At 41.4% G+C, this 14,253-nt stretch overlaps 1 protein-coding gene across 1 annotated transcript; it reads left to right on the forward strand.

Moving 5' to 3' along the window:
- The first annotated feature begins 1,938 nt into the window (after nucleotides 1-1,938).
- Nucleotides 1,939-13,774, forward strand: ammecr1 (AMMECR nuclear protein 1). The gene is made up of 6 exons (XM_056396443.1): nucleotides 1,939-3,470; nucleotides 9,037-9,147; nucleotides 10,270-10,384; nucleotides 10,801-10,891; nucleotides 11,012-11,108; nucleotides 12,598-13,774. Exons 1-6 carry the CDS (start codon nucleotides 2,995-2,997, stop codon nucleotides 12,710-12,712), a joined length of 1,005 nt encoding a protein of 334 aa, XP_056252418.1. The 5' UTR covers nucleotides 1,939-2,994; the 3' UTR covers nucleotides 12,713-13,774.
- The last annotated feature ends 479 nt before the right edge of the window (nucleotides 13,775-14,253 follow it).

Raw genomic sequence — 14,253 nt, forward strand, 5'->3', positions numbered from 1 at the left:
TTTTTTCTTACTTTTGCCTTTAGATTAATCCTCTTGATCCAGCACCTGTTAAAGTGCTTTTGGATGTGTGTGCTTCACACCCAGCCTCTGTTATCATAAAATTAGCAAATGAAGGTATGAAAAATAAAATGGCTTTTAAGAAATGTTTGAATAGTCTTAAAAATAACATGCAAAGATAATGACAGTTATATTAATGTTGAGCCCACTGTTATGGCTTTTACATGTATATTACTGGGCAGTAAAATGTAATGTGGGCAAAGAAGTAGTGCAATGATTTCCAAGGGCATTGCTGTCATTTGCTTGTCATTTGTTTAGAAATGTTATGATGAGCACTTGTGTCATTTACAATACAAATTTAATGACAACCAAAATTCGTCTGAATCATGTGAAATCAGTCACCGTGTCAATTTTTGTACGAGCTACATGTTTTCATTGTTTTTCCAAGAATATTAAACAGATTATAGGAGGAGTCATTCATTCAGGAGAAAGATGGTTTCAGGCTGCACTCAAACCCTTGCTTTAACTTAAGTTATTTAGCCTAATGTGCACTTTAGTCTGCCCAAGGAGGTCTGTTACCAGGAAAATGCAGGCAAATGCTCAGTCAATATCCACTAAAGCCAACAATAATTAGTTGTACATTTTAAAACAGGCTTGAAGACTTTTGCTGAGTCAGTCATGAGGCACTTTATGTGAGGGGTGTCTGTGGGCTACAGTTTACTGCCTTGGCCCAGATGATAATCTCAAATATGCCTGGGCTTGACAGCAAATGCGGGTAAAGACAAAGCCGGTGGACAGTGAGTGCACATTAACCTGAAGATGCATTTAATACAAGCACGAGCTACACTGCAATATCGCAGACATTTACGTCAGTTTCACTGGCACTGGTCCTGTTCTAGGGAATCAGAACCACACATAAAGAAAATAGCACTGGTAATATTACAGTCTACTTTCAACTTCATCACACTGTTCTCTAATGTCAGCCAGGCTTTAAATACTGAGCGCCACAGAGTATTTTCCTCTGAGATCATTTTTTCTGGAGGTTTGAAGTCTGATGATTTTTTGGACACTGTAAACTGTCTGGGGCTGAGTTTTAAATTTGGTAATTTGGACCATAAACCTTGGAGAATGATTCTCCTGGAAAGTATGGAAAACAAATGTCACAATCTGTATTATTTCAGCAGCCAGCCTTATATTGCTTCACATTATGTGCAGTAGCCTGGAAGATTTCACAAAGTCCCAGGTATTTTGAGTGGGAGGGGACAGAAGTGCCATTAAATTAATTTCAGAATTTCAATGTGTAGATATTTGATTTAACATCCAGAGATGAAGATCTCCTGTCCCCACCCACCCAGGCGATATTTACCTCTGTCCGGCAGAGAGTGTTTTCATTTTCCAGCACACTCAACCCTGCATCATGAGTCTGGGCAGCGTCATCCTCAGCTGATCCTATGATGTGTATTAATCACTGACATTTAGACAATGCTCACTGCTCTCTTCACTCATTCATTTACTTGTGTAGCCCACCAAAAGGCAGGGGTGCTGGGGGGGTGGTAGGAGAATGATTCAGGGGGGGACTGGACTGGGTATTTGTGACAGGATTATATTTAATGTTTCAGGGCTCCATGAGTTTACCAGCAGCCTTAGCACATACAACTAAAATGACAACTTAGTCAGAGGAGCTGTCAACTTTATCTCACCCCACAGAGATGTTTGCTTCAAGGATACGTCACCAAAACACAGGAAATCATTTCACATTACAGCTGTACAGCAAATAGCCCCAGAAAAAGACCAATCAGGTCCTATGTCTTTTATAACTTAGGGATACTTTTCCATGCACGCACGCAAACACACGTCTGAGCGTCATGAGCGCGCATGCTTCTACAGCACCGTGCATTTCTTCTGAATTGCAAATTTGATACCCCCAGAAGCTACGCATAATGTGTAGCGAGTGAGCGCAGCACTTTTTCTGAATCCGGTTCCGGCGTGCCGACGACACCGATGCCCGTGCCCACAGACTGATCACAGGGCTTTTACCCGAACAGCACTGAATGGTAGCAGCAGAGAGACGGGTGCGGAGCGAGGGTTGCCAAACCCGGAGGATTTCTCACGGCTCACGGACTAGAATGCTCTTCTGTATGTATCCTCATGAACGGATGACAACCTCCAAACAAACCGTTACTGAAAACTTTCAGCTCTACATTTGACGCGGGGGTGATATTGAGATTTTAACCAGGTCCAAGAACAGACATCATGCAGGTGCAAACTGTGGCCTAACGGTACTGAAATGACTTGCTCGGCGCTGACGCGGTTCATTGTGCCATGCCAACCCCGCATTGTCAGATGCCATTTTACTCTGCGTTATCCCAGTGTCTGGAATTCCAACATACTGGGCCTGTTGTGTAATTAGAAGTTCGTGAGGCAGTAGCAAACAAGCTGGTGCAATGAGAAGCTACGCTGTCCAAGACATTGTGCGCAATTTCTGCTGAAGCTTATGGGTCCTGCGTACTCAAGCTCCCGGCTTCCACTTGGAGAGGTGTGCTGCGGGGCTACAGCGCACTGGCTGTCGGCTTCACATCTGGACCGCCTGGCTACTGTCATCTGCGGCCTGTTCGGACTGTGTACTCCCTGAACTTGTATGATTAAGGGGAACTGATTGAGATCGCCTCGGATGGTGTCGTGTTAGGGAGACGGGGTGAATATTCGGCCGGGACTTGACGTTATCGGTGATCCACTGGAACACCGTGGTCCAAAGCTGGACTGGCTGACTACTCAAGGAAAAAACGCTTATCCAGCTATGGATTTTGCGTAGCAAAGTCACGCATTTTTAAAGGCAACGCTAGGGTGACATTGCAGTCTTCTCACCACATCGGTTATTTCGTCGTCCGACAAAAAAATAAAAGAGTGAAAGTGGAGTATTGTCCGTCATACGTATCAACGCAGTGGGATTTCTACGTCTGGTCGGCGTTCCCCCCCACCCTTCCCGCGGTGACGGTTATGGGTCGGAAGCGGTGTGTCGGTGCAGATTGTTCCAAGATGGCGGCCGGGTGCTGCGGGGTGAAGAAGCAGAAACTGTCGGGATCGCCCGGGTCGGGGGGTCCCGGCGGGGTGGGGGCGGGAAGCGGGGTGGCAGGAACCGGACATTGTGGCTCGGAGTTGGGGATTGGCTCCTCCGCGACCGTTGCAGCAGCGGCGAACGTGAGCAGAGCCAACGGCCTGGGGGGACCCGGGGGTAACGTTAGTGGCAGCAGTAGTAGTAGTGGTAGCAGCGGCACAAACGCTCTGTCCCCAGCCCCGGCCGGTTACACTTCATCCGGCCTCTCCCCGAATCTCAGCCCGGGACCTGGTTCGGGAAGTGGAGGCAGAAAAATGGTGGTCTCGGCGGAGATGTGCTGCTTCTGTTTTGACGTGCTTTATTGCCATCTGTACGGATACCAACCTCCGAGAACACCCAGGTTTACAAATGATCCCTAGTGAGTATTTTTGTCTTTTGTTGTTTTGCTGCATGTCAAAGCTCATTGGTATCTTCTCTCAACAAATGTGTGCTGCGGTACACCTGATAGCTTCACCCTCAGTTCCTGCTTCACTTTTGAGGGCACTAACTGTCACATCGAAACAACGTTTTACTTATAATGAATTTAAAGCGAAAAACTCGCGACCACAGCTTAATTTGTCCAAGTTGGAATTCGGGCCTTGTCAAAGAGACAGTCTGCACTGGCCTGCAGCTACACTAGCCTAACATTAACACTAAACTGAATCATCTGATATGTAATTACCGCGCTGTGTTACCTATTAGTGAATGATGTACCCTGTCACTTACTGATATCCCTTACTTGACGAAAAAATATTTTACGATAGTGTTTGTCCAACTCGAACAATACTGGCTAACGTTAGCTAAGCCTGTTAGCTTTTAGCTAATACCAGCTAACCACCAACACTTAAAGAAAGGGTGGAACTAGCGAGATAACATCGTTTATTTTTTCGGTTTAACAGCAGCGGGATTGCTTGTCCGGGTAGACATTTTTAAAGCGCCAAATATAAAACATCAAAAGTTAACATTTGTTTTCTTAATCTTTCAAGTTACCCTCAATGAACTCTGGATTGCCACATAATAGGCTTAGCTTTGTTAGCTATGAGCTACATTAGTTTGGTAACGAAGCACTAATAAGCATAAGCAAGTATTCATTAATTTAATGGTAGGTGTATTAAAAGTCTAATATCACGGTCAGGTAGATGTTTAGATTAAAGCAGGTTTTGAATGTTAACGGTGAATGTACTGTGGAATTAAAGGAAACCTAACCGAGTTTGGCATCAACCAACAAAGAAACGGTGGCTCTTGCTAAGTACTTAGCAGTTCTACGAATTCTTTACGGCCAAATATAAAAAATAATTTTTAATTCATATAGGAAACAAACAGTATTTAACCAACTGTAGCACTCACTGAATATTAGGGGTTTTTTTCTCACCAAATTAACCATGAGAGTATTACATTTATATTTTCTGCCCATAACCGCACTCTTGCGCCCTCCACTGAAACATTTTAACATCTCCTTGCACAAACGTTGAAATGCGATAGCATGTCACTGCGGGCGTTTTACGTACATGTTGAGGCTGCAAAGGAATTGTTTACACTTGCAGCCATAGCTGACTCCTCCAGTGTACTGATCTGGAATGGCTGAAAAAGCGTTTGGGCTTAATTGTTTACAAGGACCACGTTTAAATGTCTAAAAATTGCTGTATTGTTGTTTTTAAATGTATCTTTCTACTGTCCTGTGACTAATTAAAGTGTACAATTAAAATGAAAGGCAGTCTTATACTTCAAGACTGGCCATTGATCACAAACACAGATGCATATCAGGGGTTGTAAATGATCCAAGTATGTATTTTTAGATGCAGCTCCAGCACTCCCAACATATTGGATGCTAATCCTTATCTATTATGGGAAAAAAAACCCTCATGATTATTATATATGTATGCAGCAAACAAAATCTCTCCTCCCTCTGCACGAATCTAATCTAAAGTTATTTTTCATTTATATTTGAATTTGTATTGGAAGAGTTTAATTTCTGCTGTTTTTTCTGCTTAAAAACTGCTTTCTGTGCACATGTTGACCTTTGAAAGACAATCCAACATGTTGGAGCCTTAAACAAGTGCACCCTCAGAATCTACCATACTAGCATCTCTCTCTCTCATCTCTATCTGTCACTTAACAATAAATCTGCAGGCCTCAGACAGAGTGGATACAGCCATCTCTACCATAGACTAGCCAAATGTCAGATGATGGAGAAATACAAATCCATCACTCTAACAAACATTCTTCGAGTTACAATATAAATATAGTGTAAATACTAAAATATATTTATATATTGATATTTCATATTGTTGGTATAACACATGTTGGATGGTATTGCTTGTTGTCTGTGTGTTGTTGTTTTTTCCTGTGAAACATTTCAGACATTCCTGATTCCAAACATGGCTGCCTCTTTACACACGTCCACACCCTGTCAGGAATATTTTCCTAGTCCTTTCTAAGAGTATTCTCCTGGTGTTACTGTAGACTAGACTAGCAAGCCAGATCAGTGTGGACATTGATCACACACACAAAAATAATAATCTGGCCATCCAGTGGAAAAAACTGAGTGTATTTTAGTTTGTCTTAAGTTTAGAATTGTCCTACAAGACCCTTACTCTAAGTCCCAGTCTCAGTGTCCACACTAAGTGTTAAACCTTCACAAACATGAAGTGACATCACCTTTGTAATCAGGGCAAATCCCTAATCAAGAATGGAACAGCCTTTTGTCAAATCCCATTTTACCTGGGCTAATAAATGTCTGAGAATAGTAAAGTACGAGGCTCATATTTTATATTTAGTTTAATAAAACTGAGTGGCTCCTGCTTTCTTTCTGAATAATGCAACAGTAGTTTACATATTTCTAATGTTTTGCTTTTTTAGAACACTGTAAATTGTGGCTAATTTCCATCGGCAAAGACTGCATATTGACATATGAAAAGTGTTCATGAGGGGTTTAGAAAGTCTGAGTTGTACACAAAGGCAGCTCCTGTTCTCTTCCTCCATTTACAATAGATGACAATTTATTGACACTAAGCTTGTATGTGTCAGGTTCATTTGGAGGAGAAAAAAACCCCCACATAAAATCAACAAAATTACTAATCTAAACATGACATATTTAAACTTCCCATCTCCCTTAGAGAAAAAAAATCCCATTTGAATTGATCTTAAGTCTGTCAGTCCTAAAGGGTGAACACTGGGATTGTGCCTAACCTTCACCACATGAAACCAAGGTCTAAACCCAACCAGCTGGTCATGACTAGGAGTGTAGTAGGCGAATGCCCACCAGTGTGAAAACTCCCATAGGTTTGAGAAACCCATGCTTATGGTCTGTGGTGTCCTCGACACATCCTTCACTCGGGGGCATTGTCAGACTGAATTATTGGAACGCTCAGAACGACCCCAACATCTGACACAGACACAGTGCTCTGCAAAGTTAGCCAGTAAACAACGAAGGTCCTCAGACGGTGACCATTTTGTGATTATTTTTTAGAGACAGTGGTTCTAAAATTTGGTATCAGGCACATTTTCAAAATGTGCTCTTTATTTTATGAAGTCAGCAGGGTGCTGTATGCCCATTTCAGTTTTGAATGACATTTTTGCTGTCTAGACTGGAGACCAGGTGTCTAGCTTACATATTGTGCGCATTTAGTAAAAACAGCAAGTCTTCTCTAAATGTATGCCCACATGCGGAGGGCTGCAACTCAACATATAATTCTTTGAATCTACAACAATTTGATATAATAATTTTGCTTCATTTTGACTTCAAGAGGACCAATGGACCACAGAACCACGGTGAGCACTGCTGCAGGTACATTAGCATAACTAGTCGGCTAATTGAGCTAGCAAACTTCAATTGACTTGAATGTTTGTATAACAGGATAAGGCTGCTGTAGTTAGTCGGTGGGGTAATACGAAGTGAAATGTGTGTAATGTTAACAGAGATATTATATATCATATAATGCTTAGATTTTGTAACTATACTAAGCTAAAGCAACAACTGAAAGGTAATATTAGGTTTTAAAGGTAATATCTAGCTAGCAAACATGTTAGCTTGTTGAACATACTTATCCATTGTGCTATCAAAATGGTGAACAACATTAGCAATTTTTTCTTTTCTACATTACCTTTTCCCTTCGTTTGAGGACAACACCAGAAGGCACCACCATTTGAAGAAGAAGAAAATGATCCAGGAAAGGTAAAATGAAGCTACGGGATTGTAACCATGCAATATTTTTCCCAGGAACTTCTCAGTAAAACTTGTAAGATAATCTTAGTAGTTTCTCATTGAACTATTGGCACCTGCAGTATTTGCTGTAGCTGTAATGTTTTGTTCCTTTGTAATTTACATTTTTGTTTTAATTATTGGAACTTATTTGAATCGGATCTTGAAACTTTGGTTTTACTTTTGTAAAACAGTTGTTTATTATGTGAAGATGCTAAAAATAAAATTTAAGATTTTATCAAAGAGGAAATGTCTCCTGTTTGTTTTTCTTTGTAAAATTGGATTTTGAAAGCCTTTTTTTAAATTCAAAGAGTATAGGACCAAAAATATTCTCAACGAACCAGTATTTAAATTGAAGTACCAGTAATGTTCTGAAAATGTCTTTCCTCATGATACTTGTTTTTTTGTTTTCTGATTTTTAGCGTAATTTACAGTTTTTCAGTTCTCACAAGTAAAGTGAGAGAGAAACATTTTCACCAAGCTTTGCTGTATTGGTAGCTCCAACAAGAAAGGGGAGAAAAACTTATTACTGATTAAGTTTTGGGGGAAAAGGAAGGTGGAATGCGGAAAATGAGAAATTATAGTAAATATCAATAACAACTGTCATCAGTGTCCTAGTTTCCAAGAGGAGAAAACACTATTATTTTTGTAAAATAATAGGCATCTATTAAAATTACTAAAGAATTCATCAGTAACACAAGTAATGGTGCGAAACTATGAAAGTGTTAGACTGAATTTTCATTTAATTGGTCTGTTAAAATGGTGCTGGTGCTCATATTAAATAAAATGACGAGTCTGCAGCCATGCAGTGGTATGTGAGAACAAGATGGGCAAGTGTCAATAAGTCAGTAAATCAGATTGACTTTACACAATGAAGATTTAAAGGACATCTGCTGTTTACTTTTGAGCAGCCAGGGTAGAGGCAGCCGTCTGTCAGTGGATCTGTCCAGCCACAGAACTGCCCTGCACCCACCGGTGTCGTCGCAGCGCTCACAACACGACAATGTAGTTCGGTGGAAGAAAATACACTGAGGTATAAAAAGACACGTATGGATGCAGTCAGGCTTGATCGAAGCAGCTATGTGGACAGTGTAGGAAACGAGTGAAGTGTTTTTGTTCCATCAGACATGTATGAGAAGGTTGTTGGTCCTTATTTACACAATACAGCATGGCAGCCATTCCCTGTTGTGCAACAATTTTGGTTCTGATCCACTGTGATTCCTCCCATCCCTGTCACTACACTGAGTGTTGTTCCCTGAAGTGCACTTACGCAAACCCAAATGAAACGCTTCAAACTGTTATCATCATATGCTCTGCTGAAGCACTGGTCCTGTCCTGTTATGCACTATTTAATTGGGTTGTTCATTGTCATTCACACATTTTGTTTATGAATCGGACGAGAGAATTTTTATATCTGACCATGTTTTTCCCTTGGCTAATTTACACAAAGCAGTTTCACTATTTAAAAAAAAAAAAAAAAAGAACAGTTGGAAAATCCCAAATAACAACATGAAGAACAAAAAAAAGAATTGATTATCCAGTTATGGGTGGGTCACGAGCAAACGCCTGTTAACTGATCCATCATGGTGTAAGAGACATTACAACAACTCTGGCATACTAGCAAAATTAACCATGTGATGTGTGCTGTTGAACAAGTTTTATACACCACAGACATGTACATCTTCTGTGTGTTATTTAAGTTCAGCTGCTTTAACATGGCCTGTTGTTCTTTCTTGTTTTTCAGCCCGCTGTTTGTCACATGGAAAATAGGCAGAGACAAGCGGTTGAGGGGTTGTATAGGTACATTTTCTGCCATGAATCTGCACTCAGGACTCAGGGAGTACACCCTTACCAGGTGAGCAACAACATGGAGTTAGCCTCAGTGTGACAGAGCATGACTGTGGAAAAATAATGACACGCTAGTAAATTAAAGTGAATGAACTTTATTCATTTTTATTCTGTTTCATTTGTGTAGCTTTCTGTATCTGTCTGTGTGTGTGTGTGTGTGTGTGTGCGTGCGTGCGTGTTTGTGGGGAGCATGTGTCTGTTTGAGCCCAGATCCTGGTGGTTTAAAGAAAAGTTATTAATGCCCTTATGTTAATTTTATCTACTATAAAAATCTACAAAAAAACAAAATAGAAGCGTCATTCATTGTTCAGGTGTTGAGATAGATGGATCTTGTTGATATACTGTATGTGTAAACACGTTTCTTTAACAGAGTGCACTTTATAATGTGCAAACAACACAATTTATTGATCAAGATGAAAAGCACTGATACAAATAAAATGTACCAATAACCTCATGTGTTATACTGTGACTGTAATGTGTGGATTATTGTGAAGAAGTTTTAATTAATGCAAAATTGTGATTATAAATAGTCCTTGTGTAGTTGTATTGGACAATCTTATACCCTCTCCAGACCAACACAGTGACGGGGGTGAAACCAGCATATGTCATCTTACCGGTGGGTTGAAAGCGGGTTAGAAATCTAAGTTCAGTATTTATGTTACTGTTTTTTAAATATCATGTAACCTGTGACTCCTGCATGTGGAGAAGACTGAAACTAAAACTAAAACATTTGCAGACTTGAGTCTGAGAAAATGTTTAAAAAGACTCTTTTCAAAAGATGGTGTGGAATGTCTTCACTAGCAGTTCTTGACCTGAGGGCAGAAAACACCTGACACCTGTCTAATATATGTAAACACACACAGCTCCTTACTGGGAATGTGTACATATAAACACATTACAAACAGCCCTGTGGACAGCCGTTATCAGGGCTTGTGCTGCAACCACGCTGACCCCTGAATGTCTTAAGAAATTTAACCTCGGTTTCAAAAAGGGAAGAAAAAAAAAATCGAATTTTCAAATCCCGCACGTAGTAATCCAACTGTGGGGCAGTTTAATACTCGATTGTGACAACGACTTTCTCAGTTTCCTCCCATAATGGTGTTTTTGCTTTGTGCTTTTCTGTCTGCAGTGCCCTTAAAGACAGCCGCTTCCCCCCTATGACAAGGGATGAGCTGCCTCGCCTCTTCTGCTCAGTGTCTCTTCTCACCAACTTTGAAGACGTCGGTGATTACCTTGACTGGGAGGTAAGACGCCCGCTGTGCTGCCGGAGTCGCCCTCGAACACACAATAATATCATTTGCTTTAAGAGTTGTGGTGCCTCGCAGCTGTCTCTCTCCTGCTCAGCAGCTCTCCCACATTTCTTTGAGGTTGATTTTTCTCTGGATGTCTGTAAACAAAATTATTAAAACTGCAACAACAAGTAAATATTTGTATATTCACTTGCATGTAGAACCTCATGTAATACTAACAGATTTTTATGAGTCCACCAGCTGTGTTGTATTAAAGGAACAATTAGGAAAAAAAAAATAAAGCGTTTGGTTGTAAAATGGAGCAGCTCTTCACATTGCCTTAAAGAACAGTTACAACTGAATAGCTTTGCAACAACTTTGCCTTTGTGAGATTTATGGGGTTAAACATTTTCTGTGTGTCTTGATTCTAGGTGGGTGTTCACGGCATTAGGATAGAGTTTTTCAATGAAAAAGGATCAAAGCGCACCGCCACCTACCTACCAGAGGTTGCAAAGGAGCAAGGTAAGATCTTTTTGTGCTGCTAACAGTCCAGCCCATGCTGGTTTCATAAAGAATGTTAATATTAAACTAAATCTGGATGTTCAGAATTGTGTAAAACCCTACATCTCTGTTTTTATCAAGGTTGGGACCACATTCAAACCATAGATTCCTTACTACGAAAGGGAGGTTACAAAGCTCCCATCACAAATGACTTCAGGAAGACCATTAAGTTAACCAGGTAAGATTACACTTATTCTTGGGGAGTTCTACTGCATGTGTGAAAAAGTTGAGTAAAGCCTTTAGTGGCTCCAGAGGGAGCTGCAGGAGAGCTGATCGATTCAGTCTGAAGGTTTAAAAATGGTAGAACTCTGGTGGAGTTGCAAAGAAGTGAGCTCACCAGACCTAATCTCCGCTCGAGGCCAGCAGCTCCTGGAGGCGCTTCTAGTATTAGACAAACACAAGCCAAATCTTTGACTGAACACTCAGCAGTCAAGTTGCATTGTGGGTAATGCAGGAGCCAGGTTTTGATTAAGAAGAAGTAGGTGTGGAATACAAATGTCTCTGGCTCTGCTGCATTGATTTAAATGTTTTAAACTGTCCACAGTGAATCTGATGATGTGCAGTGTTAATTTAGTGAAGAAAAAAACTCTTGAAAATGTTTGTTCTTCTGACTGAGGCTTGCAAAGTCTCCTCTAGTTGTAAACTGTTTGTACAGAGTAACTGCAGGTGCAGACTGACGCTTATCATCAGCCTGGAAACCAGACCAATCAGTGAGCTCATATTTATTCACTGTCAATGATTGGTCTGCCCCCAATTCAGATAGATTTCCATCTGCCCAGAAACTAGTTGACCCAATCATAACCATTTATCTAAAATGGGGCGGGTTTGATGTGATGACTTATACAGGAGCATCACTGAAGCATTTTTGGTAACAACCAAGATGGCTGCTGCTGATGTGAAGACGGTCTGTTGAATCCACTTTCACAACAGCGTTAAACCAACTAGATGGTATATTTTCTATAAAAGAACAACTACTGCACTTACACGGCAGCCTGTTTTCCTTTTACCTGTCGCTCTGCGCTTCATGTCAGCTGTGCCTCAGTTCAGAGGCCGCATCCTTCAGCGGCTGCATTTGAAGACCGATTGTAACTACACTGTCCCATTTCGAAGGCTCCTTCAAATGCGGCCGACAAATGCGTCCCTCTTTTCCAGGGCCACGAAGGATCCAAAAGGTGGATCCTCTGTGGCCGAACATATCCCAAGATTCATTCAACAGCACTGACAGAGAGCCATTTCTAAATCTACGTATTGTGTTTCAGCTCAGTTCAACAGCTAAAGGTACAACTGTTAAAACCATGGGCCTTCAAACTTCAAGTTTTAGAGAAATAAAGTTAGGTGTTGTCAAGGTTGCTAGGCAACAGGAGCACAGTAGCAGCAGGAACAGCTGGTGACGCACAGTGTAAATCCTCCCTGGACCAGACCGTCTGATTTCAGTTCGGCCTTCACGGTCTACGAAGGACCACGCCTTCCTGGACCGTGTCCTCTGAAGGATGCGGCCCCTGAATCGGAAGACAGCTATTGTTCTGATTGGTTGGTCCGCGACCGTTTACAATGTCCCCGTGAAACTGAAAACGAACTGAGAGGTTCCCGCGACGCCAGGCTAGTTCATCGTAGTTTTCGCAACATGAGAGTCAAGCCTTTACCAACACGTCTTTTCTCATTCCTAGGTACCGTAGCGAGAAGATGACAATGGGTTATGCAGAGTACATCGCCCACCGTCAGCACCATCACTACCAGAATGGCATTGGGCACCCTCTACCACCCTACAACCATTATTCCTGACAGCGAGCCGCATGACCAATCATTGGACCTCTCCGCGGACCTTTTCCCAGGAGAGCCAGCCCCCTCCTGGTCTAGCTATTTCTACTACTGTACCATTTTATGATGATAGTTTCCGTTGCCATGCTGGCCGTCTCCCAGACGTTGACATGGCAACGGGTGGCAACGAAGCATCATTTGATTATGGCAAGAAATCCACGTTTCTTTTTCTTTGCCTGTGGTTAAGTTTTTGCAGCATATGTATACCTATATCTATAACCCCCTTCATTCATATTTTTGAAAATTAACAAATAATAGATTTTATTAATCTTGCGTCTTTCAGCAAACCTAATCAGGTGTTTGATTCTGTGGATGGAAGGAAGTCTCTTACAGTAGATTAGTCTCATGCTTATATTGTTTAGGCTTTGCTACAATTTTACATTTAGTAAGAAAATTCTTTTTTCCTTCTTTCTTTCTTTATCCTAATATCCAGACATGTATACCATGTAGCAAGGCAACTGCAGTTCTCAAAGGCTGTGTCGTCTCTATTCTGATTCCTCTCAAAAAAAAAAAAAAGATTGACTGTTGAGGTTGTTGGAGCCTTGTAAACTCTTGTAGTGTTGTAGTTGGAACTATTTATTGGGATCTATATACTCCAAAGTATAGATAGTACGATTGTGGTGCCCTTTGACCAGTCTTTGCTGGTTGTGTTTATTGTCTGAGCTCACAATCGTGTGTGTATTTCTGTGTGTGGATATGGACGTTGGTCTGCTACAAGATAAAAAAAAAAAACCAGTGGAGTAAATTAGAAATTGGATTTCACCTGAAGATTCCCCACAGAGATTTTTGGAAACCTTCCTCCCTCAGTGTTTGTAGTGTTTGTGGTGGTAAACCTTGAACTGCGTTTGTTTGGCTGGAGCTCACAGCTGTGTTCCCTCCTTTCTTTTTTTTGTTGAACTTTTTCAAATTAAAGTAATTGCGGAGGAAGCCATTTTGTCTGAGGATAATATGTCCGCACAGGTGAATTGTTAATTATCTATGTAAAATGGGCTACACGTGGGTCTGTTTCCCTGCATTGGAGCGGGGGGGGGGGGGGATGGGGGGGGGGCAGGCGTAACCACAGGTCCTGAGAGAAAGAAAAAAAAAAAAACAAACAGTATGTGCATGAACAATGCTGTCGTTTAAATTTACTGTGTTTGTTGGTTTCTGAGTTTACTGGCAGGGAGTCACTTGACAGGGACATGCTGTAACTACTTAAAGCCATATTCTCTTTTTATTCCACACTTTGTAAGAGTAGTCTGTCGTTTGGCTTGAGGTGTTCGCATTCGGTGCCACTTAACTGGCAACCTCTAATACCGGGGGCCTCCACCCTCTGAATGCAACCTCACACCAGCCAGCCTCAGGCAAGGCTGCATCGCTGAACACGCGGTTTCAGTCATTTGTCGGACGTCTTGTATATTGCCCCCCGTCGTTGTGGAAACATTGTCTTGCCTTTTCAGATTATAGCTAACCATTGTCACTCATCCACCGGAATGCTGTATTAAAATCGTCATTTTGAATGAAGT

The sequence above is a fragment of the Seriola aureovittata genome, chromosome 15 (assembly GCF_021018895.1).
Source record: "Seriola aureovittata isolate HTS-2021-v1 ecotype China chromosome 15, ASM2101889v1, whole genome shotgun sequence".
NCBI classification, from domain to species: domain Eukaryota; kingdom Metazoa; phylum Chordata; class Actinopteri; order Carangiformes; family Carangidae; genus Seriola; species Seriola aureovittata.